General features: G+C 38.4%; 1 protein-coding gene across 2 annotated transcripts in view; it reads right to left on the bottom strand.

Moving 5' to 3' along the window:
• Nucleotides 1-16,920, bottom strand: part of Atp10d (ATPase phospholipid transporting 10D (putative)) — a 96,202-nt gene that overhangs the window by 16,135 nt on the left and 63,147 nt on the right. For both annotated transcript variants that reach the window (XM_010640194.2, XM_010640193.3), the window contains exons 11-18: nt 14,640-14,828; nt 11,607-12,216; nt 10,887-10,993; nt 9,149-9,275; nt 7,383-7,567; nt 4,527-4,836; nt 2,146-2,222; nt 1,424-1,549 (exon numbers count right to left, since the gene is read on the bottom strand). In XM_010640194.2, the coding sequence (XP_010638496.1) occupies nt 1,424-1,549; nt 2,146-2,222; nt 4,527-4,836; nt 7,383-7,567; nt 9,149-9,275; nt 10,887-10,993; nt 11,607-12,216; nt 14,640-14,828 (1,731 nt within the window). The remainder of the gene's footprint in view (nt 1-1,423; nt 1,550-2,145; nt 2,223-4,526; nt 4,837-7,382; nt 7,568-9,148; nt 9,276-10,886; nt 10,994-11,606; nt 12,217-14,639; nt 14,829-16,920) is intronic.

Raw genomic sequence — 16,920 nt, 5'->3', positions numbered from 1 at the left:
CCTTATTCCCAGGTGATGAGCCCTATTAACCCGTCATACCTAGTGTTTTATTTTTGGAATGAAACATAACAATATAATGGAACATTATAAAAATTTCTCTTCAAATTCTTGTTCCTTAAGTTTTTCTAGGTAATATATATGAACCTCAAGCAAAAATATTGCAGCCTTCAGCATAAATAGGTTAACTAAAGCACCCTCTGTCTCCAAGAACACGTAGCTTCTCTTCCTAATATTTGTGTTTTTCAACTGTTGGGTTTAATCTGGGGGTGGGAATGATTTGCATCCCAACAGACAAAAGATGGAAAAATACAAAGATTTTTTAAAAATTGGGAGAGGGGCTCCTTTCTAAAAGTCATAGATCATAAAATCCTAGAATTTTATATGACAAGCCACAGCTTTTCCCAGAATCACACACCTGGGCAAAAACTATAGATTTTATGTATTTTAACAAGATATCTGAGTTTTATTAAACTTTTATTAAAAGTGCTAATTCAAATTAGTATGTATGGAGAGCTTCCTAAAATGTTCATTGTGCAGCAGGAAAAAAATATTCCTGTATACATATATCTAAATTATACAAATATACATTGGGATATCCTAAAATGATGCAATAATTTTTTTCCTAAAGATGGTATTTCAATAATATAAACATAAGCCTACTACTGACATGCTACATACAGACTTTAAAGAGTATTCATAAATTAGGCCTAAAATCATGATATATTTACATAATCAGCCCACCTGCCATCAACATGATTTTATAAACAAGCAAATTTATAAACAAACTGAAACTTAAATGAGATGCCCAAGATCAGAACCCCTTCTAATATAATTCTGCCCTTTTAGGAGTTATATAATCACAACAAAATATGTTACCATTGAATAACTCCTAAGCATAAATAGATTTTCATAGCCAGCTAGAAAATTCTTGTACCTAGGAGTTCCAGCCAGCTACAGGCAATGACATTTTCCTGAGTTTTGGTTTGTGTCTATTTTCAATGTGCCATAGGACACATCAATTTGGGAACAGTAGGGTTTTTGTTGTTATCACCAGTAAAAGGGAAATAAACCTTTTAATTTTCTACAGACAGCATTAAACATTTCATAATTCTACTTGTCACAATCTTTTTTACAGAAGGTCAAAAATTGGATTTTTAAATGAACCAGACAGGTCTTAATTGAATTTAAATGAACACAGAGTAGAAAATGTTAGCAGATGGACAAGCCCAGCAACTTGCTGTCAGCAGTTTAAACACACACGTTCTCAGATTATTTCTGGCAAGACAGCAGGACTACTCCTGGCTGTTCCCAGTATACCAATAAACAGAGTGAGCTTAGCATAAGACATTTTCTCTTCATCCCTGATGCGACCAGCATAGGGAGGTAAAGAAGGGGGAAGAACGAATCCTCTGGAGTTACATACCACATTCTTGTAGAAAAAGTAGAGAATCATGTTGGAAAGGCGCGTATAACACCAGTGCCCATGGACAAGAAGAAGTTTGCTGAGATGTCTGAACTGAGAAATGGCAAAGTCACTGGCCATCACAGCCTGCAGAGACAGAGGGAAAAGAAGGCCACACTGAGCTAAGGAACACGACAGAACAGACAGCCTGGTACAAAGAGCTGAGACAGAGCTCTCAAATAGTCAAATTTACCTTGCAATTAGACCTCACTCTCCTCAAAAAGAGAAGAAGCACGCAGAGCAACAGTAAAACTCGAAGCCATAAGCACGATTTCAATGGGTTGTCAAAGCTTTAACAGGTGGCCTGGATTACCACTCTGCTTTCCTACATGGTCATATGAAAGAAGACTTCTCTTTGGAAACTACCAATGATGTAATTTTAGCAAATGAACTTTCCATAGAAACCAAGTTCCTCAGCAAAAACTCTTGTTCTCTGAAATGCAGTATACTTTTGTTTCTTATTAATAAAGAGAATATTAAGAGGTTTCATATGACTTTGTATAATGAATGTGTCAGGCAAAGAAGTATCTGAATCTCTCTTCATTCACCAAGAGGCTGTAATATACAATTCCTGGGAAACCCTAAAGCTCATATTTCACCTTCCCTGCTAGCAATTTCTCCATACTTAAAATAGCTTTTCAGATTACAATCTTTAATGTGTCTGGGTGCGAACACCTACTTACCTGCATGCCTTCTTGGCCCGAGACACCTATCCCAATGTCTGCCACTTGGATCATGCTAACATCATTGGCACCATCACCTACATGAGCCAAAGACAAAGGTGAGAAACACTGGAAGAGTAAAAATGTGTCAAATCCATAAGGGCTGTTCCAGTGAACAAATAATTTCCTCAAGGTTCATCCTATTTCTCCATATTCCCAGGAACTAGCTAAACAGAAATTATGTGTGGTGTCCCACTGTCATCAGGAAGAATTTCAAATTCAACATTGCCTCTAAGTCCTTCATGCTGTGGCATCTATCCAGAATGGCTTTCCCTTTCTTATGCCACCCTTGGTAACTTTCAGTTCTCCACACACAACCTATTCCTTCCAGCTATTCCACAGGGGATTTCTCTGTCTTTATAGTACTGCCCTGATTACTCCACCTCATCTTGATGGATTTCAACTTTTCTTGCTTTCAGCTTAGATGTCATTTTCTCTGGGGAATCCTTCTCATAGATTACCTTTCTTAAGACTCTAGTACCATCTTGTGTTTCTCCGTTGTACCTCTCACATGGTATGATGGTTGTATATAGGTTCTGTTTTGTTTTTTTTTTTGAATCCTTCAACATTTTATGCTTCTTAAAAAGAGGCATTACACTCTTGCTGGTAATGATCATAAGCTTTTTGCAGAGGCCCACTAACCATCCATCCTGATATTTCTTTGGGAATTCTGTGGTCTGTCAGAGTGACTCCAAACACCCCTACTTATGGACATGAAAATGACAGACCAGAAAATCGGCATCTTCTATTCCCTGGCTGTAGTGAATATTTCAAAGATGGGCATGACCACCTTAATTAATATAAAATGCAGAAACTCTAGCCTCAATAACAACTCACTCTAGCACCTTAAATAATTATTTTATTTGTATGTCTACTCAGCTTGATAACTGAACAAAATTCTACTCTGCTTCATCTAAACACTGAAGTATGTCAGAATTTCACGATACCACTTCTCCATTTATACTCATTCTTTGGTGGTCTTATAATATTGAGGCTCTGGTAGTCACTAGACTTATGGTTGACAGATTTATATCTGTACCTAATTCTTCATTGCTAACCAGACTTTTATTCTAGCTGCCCATTTGACATCACTGCTTACACATTTAACAGACTTTTCCAACTGAGTGAGTGTAATGGACTTTTCAAACTGATATCTTAGCAGAATCTTTTCTGTTCTTCTACAAAACCTTGGTATTCGCTTCGACAGATATTTCTCATATAATATCATCAGGAAATGTTAGCAGTAATTTCTTCAAACTATGTCCACTATTTGACCATGTTCTATCTTTGTTCCCATCTTGGCCCAAGCTACTATCATCTCTTACTTGAATTATTTCAACAGCTTCCCAACTGATGTCCTTACTTATGTGTTTGTAGTCTCACAGTTACTGTCATATGGCAGGCGATGTGACCTCTTAAAGTTAAAGGAGACCACATACCACCTCTGCTAATGCTTCCTACTGCTTCAGATACAAGCCAAAACTTTATACTGGCCTCCAAGACCTTCTGGGATCTTGCCACTTGCCGCCTCTCTAACCTTACTAACCTGCAGAAAACTTCCCTTTGCTCAATTTCCTTTGGCTTCAGACACCCAAGCATGGTCCACTTCATGGCTTTTACTTTTGCTGTCCTATATGCCAGGGATCTTCTTCCCCAGAGCTCACACGGTTCTTCTTCATTTCCTTCAAATCTCTGCTCCCAGCCAACCTTAGAAGGGAGATCCCTGAAAATTGTATTTTAAATTGCAGTCTCTTCCAAATTCCCTCAATGTTTTGTGTCCTCTGTGCTCTATTCTTCTTCTCACTATCTAATATCTTCCATATTTATGTTTCTGTTTCATCTTTAATTTATGCCCTCTTACTAGATGGAACATCCTTAAGAAAATCTACTTTGTCCCTTTATGTACTCCTTCATCTCCCTTCCCCAGAAAGCTACCTAGTACAAAGAAAGCACTCAATAAGTAGTTTTTAAGTAGAGAATTATTGTGGACTTGAATTTAATTTGAAGGTAGAATCTTGGGTCTTTCAGTTCTTTGACTCAGTATCTCACTCTACTTAAAGTAGTTGATTTGGGAACATGAAATTTAACCCAAAGAATCCTGACTATTATATTGTTTTCCAGGTCACACTGCTAACTCCTGATTCATTGCAGATGGTCAAATAAGAGGGGTGGAAGAAGAAAAGGGCTGTGGCGAGAAAAGAGGGAAGGAATGGGGGAGAGAAAGGTGATGATAGGGAAAAAGGGCGGGCACGGTAAACAGAAGAAGGACAGACAGAAAGATTAGTTTCTGGCGTGTGTGAAAGGGAGAAGCACAGGGCTTGCTCCTGCTCCACTTGACTCACCAATGGCTAGAGTCATCACCTGGAGATGGCTGCGAACCAGCTTGACCACCTCGCTCTTCTGCAGGGGTGTGGCCCGGCAGCAGACCACAGTGTGGCTCCAAGCCGTCAGCTCCAGGAACTGCCTTTGCAGACTCTCTTGCAGAGCAAACTCCAGGGTCTTCCCAGTGATTACGAGTGCAGCCCGTTGCCCTGAGTCCTGGGTGAGTGGAGGCTGAGGGGAACATTTTCTTAAGGACGCTTGTCCTGGAGAAGCTGGAGTTTTTTTCTGAAGTTCTTTCAAAATTACGCTCATCTCCACCTCGCAGGCATCCTTGAAACAAGCGGCAAAGAGAGTTAGCCAAGGAGTTCTTTTGGAGAGCTGGCTAAATTTTTCATTGTCCTTCATTAGCAGCTGCGGGATGCAGTAACCTCAGGTAGTGAACGGTTGGTTACTTTCATAGGCAGCCCTTCCACAGAGTTCTGTGAATGCTGGGATGGGCTGGAGGAGTAGGGCACATCTGGCCCTAATTCTACAGCTGAGATGTCACAATATAACGTGATTTTATAGAAATTCTTCACAGAAATTTCTAAGTCAGCATATAGAAAATGTGTATTAATGCCTCTCAAAAACCTGGAAGGATTTTGAGTTTCCTCCACAAAGAGATGATAAATATTTTAAAATATATGTTTGTTTAACCTGATTTAAACCATATATAATGTAAACATGCATTGAAACATCACATAGTATCCAGTTGTTTTTAGGTATCAGTTAACAAGTAAGTGTAATTTTAAAAGCTATCACTTAAAATGCAAAAACAAGTGAAAGATAAAGAAAACCAATACAAACAACTTTAGAAGTTTAACAACAAGCAAAAGTGTGCCAGTGTACACAAACTGACTCACCTCCTACGTACTACGTTTATTTCCCAGAAATTACAGTCTATAGCAGGGTGTTCCAACTTCGGCACTATTGACATTTGGGCCAGATAATTCTCGTATCTGGAGGGCTTCCCGGTGCACTGTAGGATCTGTATTTAAAAGCATCTCTGATTCCTAAGCCCTACACACTGGGTGTGATGACCAAAACGTTCCCAGACTTCCTCAAGATTGCCAAGTATCCCCGGGTGTGGGGCAAAATCATCCTGAGGTGAGAAGAGTGGTTCTATGGAACTGGGCCAGGCCATTCTGCACCCTGCTCTCCACGACACAGTTCACAGAGTCTTTTAACACAGCTACAGGTACGAGAAGCATTTCCCCACCAGACCTCCCCGAGGAGCTGCAGGTCCCTCAGGCATGCAGTACTGTGTCAGGTCTCATGTGTCTGCAGACTCAGGAACCATCTGAAAGAATGCTCACAGCGTCAACAGATTTTTCTCTCGGGGGAAATTTTATTATTTTATCTTCTTTATAGTTTTCTATATTGTTTGAATGTTTAATCATGACCAGGTATTGTAATCAAGATTACATTAAAGCTTTTTCAGGTTAAAAAAAATCTCTAAGTCAAAACTGAACAGTAATAACTGAGTACTTGCCCTTTTTCCAAGATCCCCGGATCCCTCAGCAATCTCTATTTTTCTTAATGCTCACAATGAGCATTAAGCAGTAATATCACTATTACTGTCACACTACAGGCAAAGTAAAAGGTGTAGGAAGAAGTCACTCACCAAGGTCACGTGCCTGGTCAGAGGCCGGCCAACCATTTGTGCCCTGGTTATGCCAACCACTCAGGCTACATCTTTGTTTTTCTGACTAAAATGAGTAGAATTTTCTTGGACTCATTCTCTGCCAGTACTGGATGCTGGCTAGTGACTGGGTGCCTGGGCCACAGTAAGCCGTAAAGGAGAACCTACTGAGTGTTGAAGAAGGAAAACTCTTGTTTCTTCAAATTGTATGATCCAGCTTGCTGCTAACGGAGGCCTGATCACAAAAGCACAACTAACTGAATGGGGCAACCTGTGACACAGGTTCAAGACATCAACCCGAAGGGACATTCCAGAAAATTCAGAGACAACAAGCTGCTCTGATACAATGATGCCACTGGCTAAGTCTCACTGCGGAGGAAAGAGGAGGAGAGGTTTCTAAACATAATTAAGTAATTTGCACAAATCATGTAGAGTATCAATATGCAAGGAATCTTCTGAGAAAAAATTAAATGCCCATTTAAGTCATTGGAATGTTGGGGCTAGAGTTTTTTTTTTTTTCTTTCTTTTTTTTTCCTTTCCTTTCCTTTCCTTTTCTTTCTTTCTTTTTTTGGTACTGGGGATCGAACTTGGGAACTCGTACCTGCTAGGTAGGCGGTGGAACCACTGAGCTAAATCCTAAGCCCATTCATACTAGGATTCAATGGGAGGACATTCTGGAGAAACGATAGGCTGGGTCTAAATCTCTAAACTTTCTTTTTTTATAAACAACTTTTTTCTTTTCTCTTCTCAGGAGCAGAATTTAAGAATTACCACAAGAGGGCATAATTACACTGAGAGCTTTTTTTATAAGTAAGGTAAATAAAATAAAAATTATCACCCATCCTCAACTTGAAAGGGGATAGATTCCTGTCTCAAAACTTGATATATTTTTTGATGTTGGGTTGTCTTGTCAAACCCTGCATAATCCAGTGTGGAGGAGAAAATAAATTTTAAAAAGAAGAAATCATTTTTATAATAATTTTATTTAGCATTGATTCCTCTGACTCATGATGATTTTCCACCAAGCCCTTAGAAAAACGGTGGCAACTTCTCAAATCTGAGCTGGGTTACTGGAGAGAACAAATATCAAGAAACTAAGGGTTACCAGCTTCTCTTTCTCCTTATATAAATTAAGTTCCAAATGTGTCATTAGCTTTTAAGAACAAAGGAATTGCTTTGGTCTCATTATACATACGTTACTTTGGGAATTCAGGATAAAGAGTCTGTCCTCTGGCTCAAGCAGTTTGCATGCATAAGCTATGTTCACAGCTGTCTCCTGCTTATCTCCAGTCAGCATCCAGATCTTGATTCCAGCTTTGTGAAGAGCTTCTATAGACTCGGGGACTCCCTCCTGCAGCCGGTCTTCAATGCCAGTAGCACCTAAAAGAATAACCACTTTGCAATAAGACTCATATGAAACCAAAACCAATTGAAGCTCATCTTGTCTATAACTGATTCTTATCCTTGGCCAGTTCAATCCTGAGCTATACAGACTGCTCCACTAGATTGCAGAGATCCAAACAAGGTATAAAGACCCAGACAAAAGTCATATTCAGAGTAGTATTTCTGGGAAGGAAGCTTCAGGGATCAATGAATTTATCAAACTTACTTGTTCTTTTATCTAGCTTTCTCATCTATAAATTGAGTAGTCTGACTCAATTATTTGTGTAAGCTTCTCCTATGAATTTCATAATTCTGTGACACTCTCAAGGGTAAGGAAAGGCTTTTAAAGAATGCTCTTGACAATAAGATATAATGCCTATCTGCAATGCTCTTTCATAATATAAGTCATTTTCTGAAGCAACTGGGTCATGTGTATTTTAGAATTAAAAAGATTTTCATATTCTGAAAAGGTGATACAGTACCTTTGTTATTTTGTAATACCTGTTAATTAAGGACACGAATATTTCTACATGAAAACTAGCAAAGTTTATGCTAATTAGGATAACAAATGCTATAAATAGTACGACATTAAATCAAGCCTGATTTCGGCTGCCAAATGAGTGCTGGCATTAAGCCCATGGAGCATTTTTGATTTTGGAATTGCTGATCAGGAAATGTGAACCTGTGCTACTTACAATATCATAGAGAAACTAGGTAGGAGGGGCATCATTACTCTATTTGATAGATACTAAGTGAGTTCATTGTTTTTCTCCTAAATAAAGAAATGGAGCTTAGAAGCTGCTCTTTTGGTATGCTAGTGCTTTTATTAGAATCTACGTATTCATATTTAAAGCAGTGGCTCTCAAACTTGACTGCCCTTAGAATTACTGAGGAAGCTTTTAACAATTCCAGTGCCCAGGCCACACAACAGACCAAGTGAATCAGAATCCCTGGGGACAGGAGGCAGGCATCAGTATCGTTCAAAGCTCTTCAGACGATTCCAGGATGCAGCTCAGCCCGTCATAACAGGTGTCAGTTGTAAACTTGGGTTGAAATCAGGAAGTTAGAGAAGACAAATGGATTTTTATTAGGCCAGTTGTAAGTGCAGAACATGGACCCTAGACCCAGGTAAACCTGAGTTTCATGTTTGGTTAGTTAGTGACTGTTAGTTACTAGCAGGTGAACTTAAGAAAGTCATTGAACTTCTTTGTGCCCTGTTTCTTCTAAATAAGATGGAAATTGGTTGTGAGAACTTGAATAGATAATGTATATTAAGTACATTGTGCAATGCTTGGCAAGAGACTTCAACTTTGTTCTCTTAAACCAGGAAGATACTTATTTGTCTGTGTTAAGTATTGATGTTTACAGGATCTTTTTAAGAATGACCATCACAAATGAAGTCTAGTTCATTAGAGAGAAAAACAAAATAGAATGGATTGGAAGCTGGGTATAGATTGGAATGGACAGGACAGGCAGAACCACATATATTTATGAGCTCAAACTGGTGAATAACATATTTAGAGACAATCATTGTGTTTCCAAATTCCCTATTCAGGCAATACAGCACACCCTACCTACCAAGCAATGTTAGTTTGTTCTCCAATCTCATGGCAGATTCAATTAGTAATTCTTCCCTGTTGTCAATACTGGTTTCAGCCAAAAAATGATTCCTCAGCCACTCTGCATATTCAGTGTCACTCATGACCTATGAGACGAAGAAAAAAGAACTAGGAGGCAAGCCATATTATCTTGTTGAATCCTACCAGGACTGGCCTCTGGCAAATATCAAGCCATCCACTTGATTTATATACTCTTCCTTCTGGGTGCAATTTTGCTAGCTCCAGAGGCTTTGCTCACAAACTTCCCAAACACTGAGATGAGACTGCTGTAGCACTGGTGAGGAAGCAACACTCTACCCAAGTACCTGTGGGAGACGCTAGGTACTATTGATGGTGAAGGGAAGGTTGTTTATTCTTAAGTAAACGAAGGAGGGTGCAGTCGGGATGAGCCTGCACTTGGCAGTTAAATGCAGAGAGGTTCTAATGGCGCAGATGCGGAAGTGTGGGCAGCACCTTTCAGGGTGAGGGCCTCTGTAGCCAACTCCACCTGTGATGTCTCCTGATGTTTAGGAGACACAGAGAACCATTTGTACAAGTGAAACTTAGAAGCCATATGAGCAAAGCAAGGAAGATTTTATTCCCAACAAAATTTAAGTGGAATTCCCAGACAAGGAACCGGTGATTTACTTTCCTTTGTCATTAGTTGTTATAAAGGATAAATCTACCTTTCAGTTCTTACAAAGCAGGATAGAGTGAAAGGAGTTTGGCAACTACTTTCAACTCATTGTTACCCACAAAGTAATTTGAGAGAGACTGACATCTATTGGGCCCTCCTCCCCCTCCTTCTTTATTTTATTTATTTATTTATTTTGAGACAGGGTCTCATTATGTAGTTGAGACTGACCTGGAACTCACTATGTAGCCCAGGCTGGTCTTGAACTCGATCCTCCTGCCTCAGCCTCCCGAGTGCTGGGATTACAGGCATGCGCCACCACACCCAGCCCTCCACCTCCTTTAATGGGAAACCGGATCATTGAACTAATAAAGCAGAGAGTGTTGTGATTTTGAATTCTCCATCGTTCCTACAATTCTGTGTAAGTTATGAACCTTTGTGCACTTGGTTGGGTTCTTTGGGGTCTACATAAGATCATGTTTCTCTAAAATAGCCCTCAAGGTCTAGAATTGGGGTAAGAAATGAGTTTCTGGTAATAGCATCCCTCAAATCATTTCTTGTAGCTCTTCTTTCTCATTAAACTTTTATTCAGAAAGGCTATATTATTTCCCAATATATTCTCAATGGATAATAACTAGTAATGAGATTAAAATCTAGTAAATTTACCTGGATTCTGATATTTATGTGCATTAAGGAAAAAAAGACTATCAAGAACCTATAAAAGAAAAAAGCTGGTCTCTGGCCTCATTCTTTTCAAAGTGCATTTAATGCCTTAAGACAGAGGGGATATTATTTACAAAGTTGCAAAGGAAAGAAAGCAGGGTCCAGGGATTTTGACCCAGGATAAACAGCTGTTTATCTACTAAAGCCCTTGCAGATATATTGAAATGTGTGAGCACTCAAAGGGTATGACTCCTGGCGAAACACTGGGAACAGGGCTCATGGAATGGAGAGGCTAAGAAAGAGAGTAATTTAAGGAATATCCCCCATACTTGGATTAGGGTTTGATACATGATAGTTTTCATTGAATGGTTAAACAAGGGGAGAAATAACAAAAAGATAAAGGTGTACTAAGCAGCCTCACCTTCTTTGCTATACATAAAGTACGCAATCCTCTTTTGGCATAGTCATCCAAGTGTTTCTGGGTTTTCTCCCTTATTATCATCTGCTCTTTTTCCTGATTTGCTCCATCTGAAATAACAAGCAAAACACTATTGTTCCTACCAGTCTACCCTATCACAGTCAGGTTTTGGAAAACAGTAACAGCTTAATACAACATAAACAAAAGCCATTCTAGTTTTGAATCCCAAATGTGTAGCTAGTGAGAGGAATCTCTCAAAATAACATTTTCCCCTTCTTTTTCCTGAAGCAAATACCAAGTAAGTGCTAACAAGCACTGTTCCTACACCATCAACTTGATAGTAACGGAACTGTACTAAATGATGGTCTCTACCATTCAGCGCTTCCCGAAGGTATCTAACAGATGGTAAGTGCATACAGTGTGTCATTAGCCTCTTAGGAACCTACAAAGGGGGGCTTACAGAACCCATTTTACTTATGACTCAGGCAGAGAGGAGTTAGGGATTTATAGAGACACAGCTAATGATGGAGTCCACATTTGAACCCAGTCTGTGAAGCTCCCAACTTATTTGCTTTCCCATCAAATCCTAGGCACTTTTTCTCTACTTTATCAAGTACGAATGACCTCCATATATCTGCTTCTTTGCCTTTATAAAACCATTGGGAGTGGCCTTTCAATCTCTAAACTCTGTATCACTACCATATCAGCTCTGCTTGAACCTACCTGGGGAAACACCTGAGAGCAACTCCATGATTGCAGAATCAGCACCCTTTGTGTAGACCACAACTTCATTGGAAAGAGGGTGTCGGACAACAACGGACATTCGTTTTCTTACTGAGTCGAAGGGCAGGATGTGTAAGAGTTGAAATGTTAAAGGTCCCAAGGCAGCAAAGTCCACCATGACCTGCTCTGGTGTCCGTGACCGTAAAGTGCATTGGTAAGCCCTGGCAGCATAAACCAAGGCTGCTTCATCTGGGCTTTCAGCCTCATAACAGAGGTTGGAGGCCAAGGGTGATCCAGGGAGGGATTCCACCTTGCTATCTGTGAGGCCTGCGCTGCTGTGTGGTTTCTCAATCTGCATACAGCAAGCTGAGTTACTACAGCCCTGGGAACTCTCGTTCATTGGAGAGACCTCTTCTTCCATAGGTGAAGTCAGCTTCATCCGACTAAAGAGAGAGAGTCTGCTTACAAAGGTGCTTGGGACCCCGGGTGGCAGTTCTTTCCCACTGGCAAGGGATGGTGAGCTTGACTTTCGGACAGACAATCTCTGGAAGAGGTTTTTAATTTCTTCCAAGGATCTGATGGGTGTTCCACTCAGTGAAGAAAGCCTGATCTATAAAAGATAATTTAGAAAAGTCTCAATAATAAAGTGCAAGGTATCTTATAACAACTTTGAAGCTCAAATGGACAAATAACAAAAGTATGTTACCTCTCCCCACTTCTTACTTATAACTGACACAGAAAATATGAATAAAAATAAAAGCCTCTATGGGAATGGATGTGCTGAAAGTGATGATATTATAAACTCTTACAGCCGTTTAGGAAAGAATTTGATAACTAAATGCAAAAAATATAAAATGCTAACATAAGCACACTCACAACAATTTTTCCTCTAGAAGTAATTTGAGTCAGGCTTAGAACCACTAAGCTAAGTCCCCGGCCGTCTCGAAGTAATTTGAGATAAAATTTGTGATCTTTATTGTGTGCATCCTAACATAATAATTTTAAAATTATAAGCAAATTAAGTATTCAACAACAACAGAATAAAAACATCTTAAAGGTACGATATTTAAAAGTTTGTAAAGGTCAGGGAATAATACCGGAAAAGCTATGTAAACAGTATGAAAAATATTTGACCAAATAAGAAACAATGCACATAGTAGACACTGAAAGAAAAAAAAAGTCAAAAGGTTAGGCAAATATATATTTTTTTCTTTTACTTTCCAAATTCTACAAGACATTTTTACTTAAAAGAAAAATGCCAATAAACACAGTAGCTTAAAGGAAGAACAGTTACCAGTATTATAATATGAATTAGATTTTGTTTTTATAGAACTTTTTCTTATTTATACCCTCGTTTTAGATCTGTGTGTGTGTGTGTGTGTGTGTGTGTGAGCACACGCGTGTGTGTTGGGGGTGCTGGGGATTTTAAACATGGCTTTTGCACTGAGGTACCACTCCAGCACCTTGCCCTCCTTTTTTTTCTTTTTTTTTTTTTTTTAATGACAGTACCTTGCTAAATCACTAAGTTGCCCAGTCTAGTCCCAAAATGTAATCTTGCCTAAAGTCTCTCAGAGTGCTGGGATTATAATGATGTATCACGATGTCTTGCCTAGATCTATTTTATCAGTGATTAAGCTTAGAATTTAATACTAATCATGGACAATCAATTAATTGGATTATAAAGTTTTGTCATTCAAAAATGCCTGGGAAATTTAAAAATTTTTCTCCTAAAATTACCAACTTTATGGTAGTTTAAGGGTCTCATGTGGGCCATTTTTAGAAGTTACTGGCAACTCAGTATAAAAAGAAGATCAATACCTAATCACAGATGAGATATTTATATTCTATATTGTTTTTCTTTTTTCTTTTTTGTACTGGGGTCCTTGTGCTTGTAAGGCAAGTGACGGAACTGCTGAGTTGAATCCCTGGCCCTATCCCATATGAATTTTGACTAGCTCCTATTCACTGTCTTTCTGCCAGTATCTTGAAATACCATGGCTACTATACGCCATAGAGATTTTCCTTCTGATGGTGGAATATTATATTATTTGGGAATTGGGGTAACAATTTCTTACTTACGCAAACTTGGAAACAGATGTATGAGGAAAATATGTAGGGAAACAAAACCATAAGTGATTTATTTTCTAATTGCATAATCACTTTTCAAAGAGCAACTTTCAAGGCAAAAACTTGTAAAAATAGAGTTTCAGATCAAATGCATCTTAATTGGAAGGAAATTACTTTTATGTTCAAGTTGACCACCTCTGAAGTTGCCAAAAGAAAATGATCTGATGGAAAATTAAAATTTAATTGACTTTTGAGGCAAATTGAATTTTAAGTGGGTACGTGGAAAAGCACAGAATTATACACAAGAAAGCTAGCACAGCCAAGTGGTGAATCACCAGCCTCTAAATCAAGTATTTTTTTCTTAATGGAAAATGAATTGTCCATGAATTCTAAGATATGAACAATTTCAAAATCCAGATTTTATAGGATCTGAAGAATTTTACAGAGAATTTCAGATTGATTGAGTTAAAACTAATCCACCAAGCACATGAAAAAGGTATTTTATCATCGAACATTATAGTGAATCCAATATACTTTATATTTTATTTGATGTTGTGAGTACAATGCTGGAGGTCAGAGAAACTTCATTTTGGTTAGGAAACAAAAGCCAAATGAATGTTTCCATTAGCAAATCATGTCACAGCACTGAACCATATTTCATATCTCACCTCCTCCAAAAACTAGTACTGTGACCCTGGGCAAATTAAAGTTACAAAACACAAGAAATAGTAGCATAAAAGTACCTACCTCTCAGTGTCATTGGATAAATTAAACAAATTAATACCTGTAAGTCATTTAGAAGATGTAAATGCAGGGCAAATAAGAAGTTCTGACACAGGCTACACACCTGCTATTGTTAGCTGCCACTATTATTTATTATTGTAGCATAATAAGACCAGTATAGATACGTGGCCAATCAGAATTCTCTTCTGAACTGGGGACCCTTGTTTGCATTTCAGACTTTACCTTTTGTCTTGGTTGGTTAGGAGCACAAACCACTACTGTGTTGCAAATAGCCAGTGCAATAAAGAAGTCCATGATGTAAAAAGTCTCCAGTGCTGGCCTTTGGATGGTCCCATCTAGTGATGTAAAGAGATGAGGTGTAATCTGACCAAATTTGTTCAAAAGCCTAGTGTCTGGTACCACATCTGTTTCCTGAAGATTCAACAAGACAAAAGTGTTGTTTTCAATATGAGAGGTAATTTTTACAATCAAAATCTAGGTAAAGGAGCTAAAACTAGCTTAGTGAATATAGCATAATGTGAAGTAACAACAGGAAAAATACAAAATATGAAAGCAAATAGAAAATCCAGACTATACATTATAAGGAGAATTCCTTGACACAATCTAAACAGGAGTAACTTACAACAAAATCTAGTTGAATGCATATTTCTTTCTTAAAGATACACAATGCCAGACATGTATTTTATTATGCTTAGAATTCAACCTCAGTTATAGATTCATTCAGTAATAATGGATCAACACTAATTCTTTTTAAGTGAGCTTTGTACTTGTATCATATTATTTTAACAAAATATTTTATTCCTGAACATACTGCTGTTGTAAAAACCGACTCTCTAAAATAGGGATAATTACAAGTAGGCTAACATATTTAAACTGTATTTCCCAATAATATCTCATAAGACATTAACAGTTTTTCACGAGTTTTATGATCACATCTATGCCCTCCTCTTAAAGATGCTTAATGATGAAATGATGATTTGCTCAAAATGGTTGTGTTATTATGAAAAAGTATCAATGTTTTGTTTAATGCAGTACTTCTTACACTTATTTGGCAATGCTAGTTTTAACAAAAAAAAAAGTTGTAGGTGAAATGTGCTTAGAATCCTGTTAATATAATCAGCTGCTTTACCAGTGTTTAAGCTGAATCAAAAGAGGGACGATTTGTCATAACCCAGTTTTACGCAAGCACTGATCTATGGGATGCTGACTAATAAATCACACTGAATTCAGGAAACCAAGAGAAAGTGATTTAGAGAAAAGAGTGAAATGTAGCGATGTGTGACCTTGACTCAGAATTCCATGGCTTACGTTTATGCTTGGGAGCTCAGTGACAGTACAGGTGTGATAAGAAAAAAGCAAGGGGCACGTGCTAAAAATCATGTGGGTTTGGGTTCAGGTCTTCTGTTCTATCTGGTAGCCTCGAGCACTTAACCTTTTGAGCTTCCCTTCCCTTGTCTATATAATGGTAGGATTTCTATCTGGTAGCCTCGAGCACTTAACCTTTTGAGCTTCCCTTCCCTTGTCTATATAATGGTAAAAAGAACACTTAGCTCTCAGGGTGGCTGTCCAAGGTCAGTGAGATAATGACTGCGATGACATCAGTACAGAAGAACCTAAGTAATCTCATGTTCCTTTCCCTCCCTTCCTTCTTGAAGGACACGTACTCATCTACACTGGTTGTCAGGCTCACAGTCGGTCTACACAGTCCATAGTATCACAAAGCATTCTTAAACTTCTATCTAAATACCACAAGCAGATGACTGTATGACTGAAAACCTATTCCCATAATCATGCGAACAATGAGAATAAAAACAGCACTGAAGCTTGCCAAGTCGTGCATGTGAGCGCGTGTGTGTCTCTCTGTGTGTATGTGTGTATGTGTGTGTGCATGCACACATACACATATGCATTTTATTCTGGTCAGCAAAAGTCTGTGATAAAAACTGTCAAAATAAACTGAGAAAAATCTAGAAACTAAAGACCATAGAAGACCCTGAAAGTACCATAAGACCATATAAATAAAAGACCCCAGAAAAAGTTTTAAGGAAAGCTTGGTATCAGAATGAAGCTATAGATATGGAGCATTCCTCCACCTCAGGTGGTTTTTTACACAATGATCTCTGTGACTAAGACAGTATCTAAACTGAGGAGGTTAGAGTTACCACATGTAATTTTTATCAATATGACTCTCTCCATACTCTCTTAGAATCCAAATCTGCACTCAGGGGCTATATCATAAAATTAACAGATACAGCTTTTCCTGTGATGCACAGCTTCTGAGTTGAGAATCAGGCCCACTCTATCTTGCTTTAAATAACTACACACCTATCTACTTCTCCCCCTGGGGAGGTTGGAAGTTCCTTTAAAGTTAGGACCATATCTTACTGATGTTTGGATCCCTAACACAGGACCTGGCATAGGGAAAAACAACTGAAGGTTGTTGTTGTACAGACTTGGTCTTATATTCACTAAGGAAAGGGGTATAGAAACAGACTAAAAAGAT

This window comes from Fukomys damarensis, unplaced genomic scaffold (genome assembly GCF_012274545.1).
Source record: "Fukomys damarensis isolate Sample0158 unplaced genomic scaffold, DMR_v1.0_HiC HiC_scaffold_35, whole genome shotgun sequence".
Lineage (NCBI taxonomy): Eukaryota > Metazoa > Chordata > Mammalia > Rodentia > Bathyergidae > Fukomys > Fukomys damarensis.
Note: the sequence above shows the minus strand (reverse complement) of the source record. Positions and strands in the feature narration are given on the sequence as shown.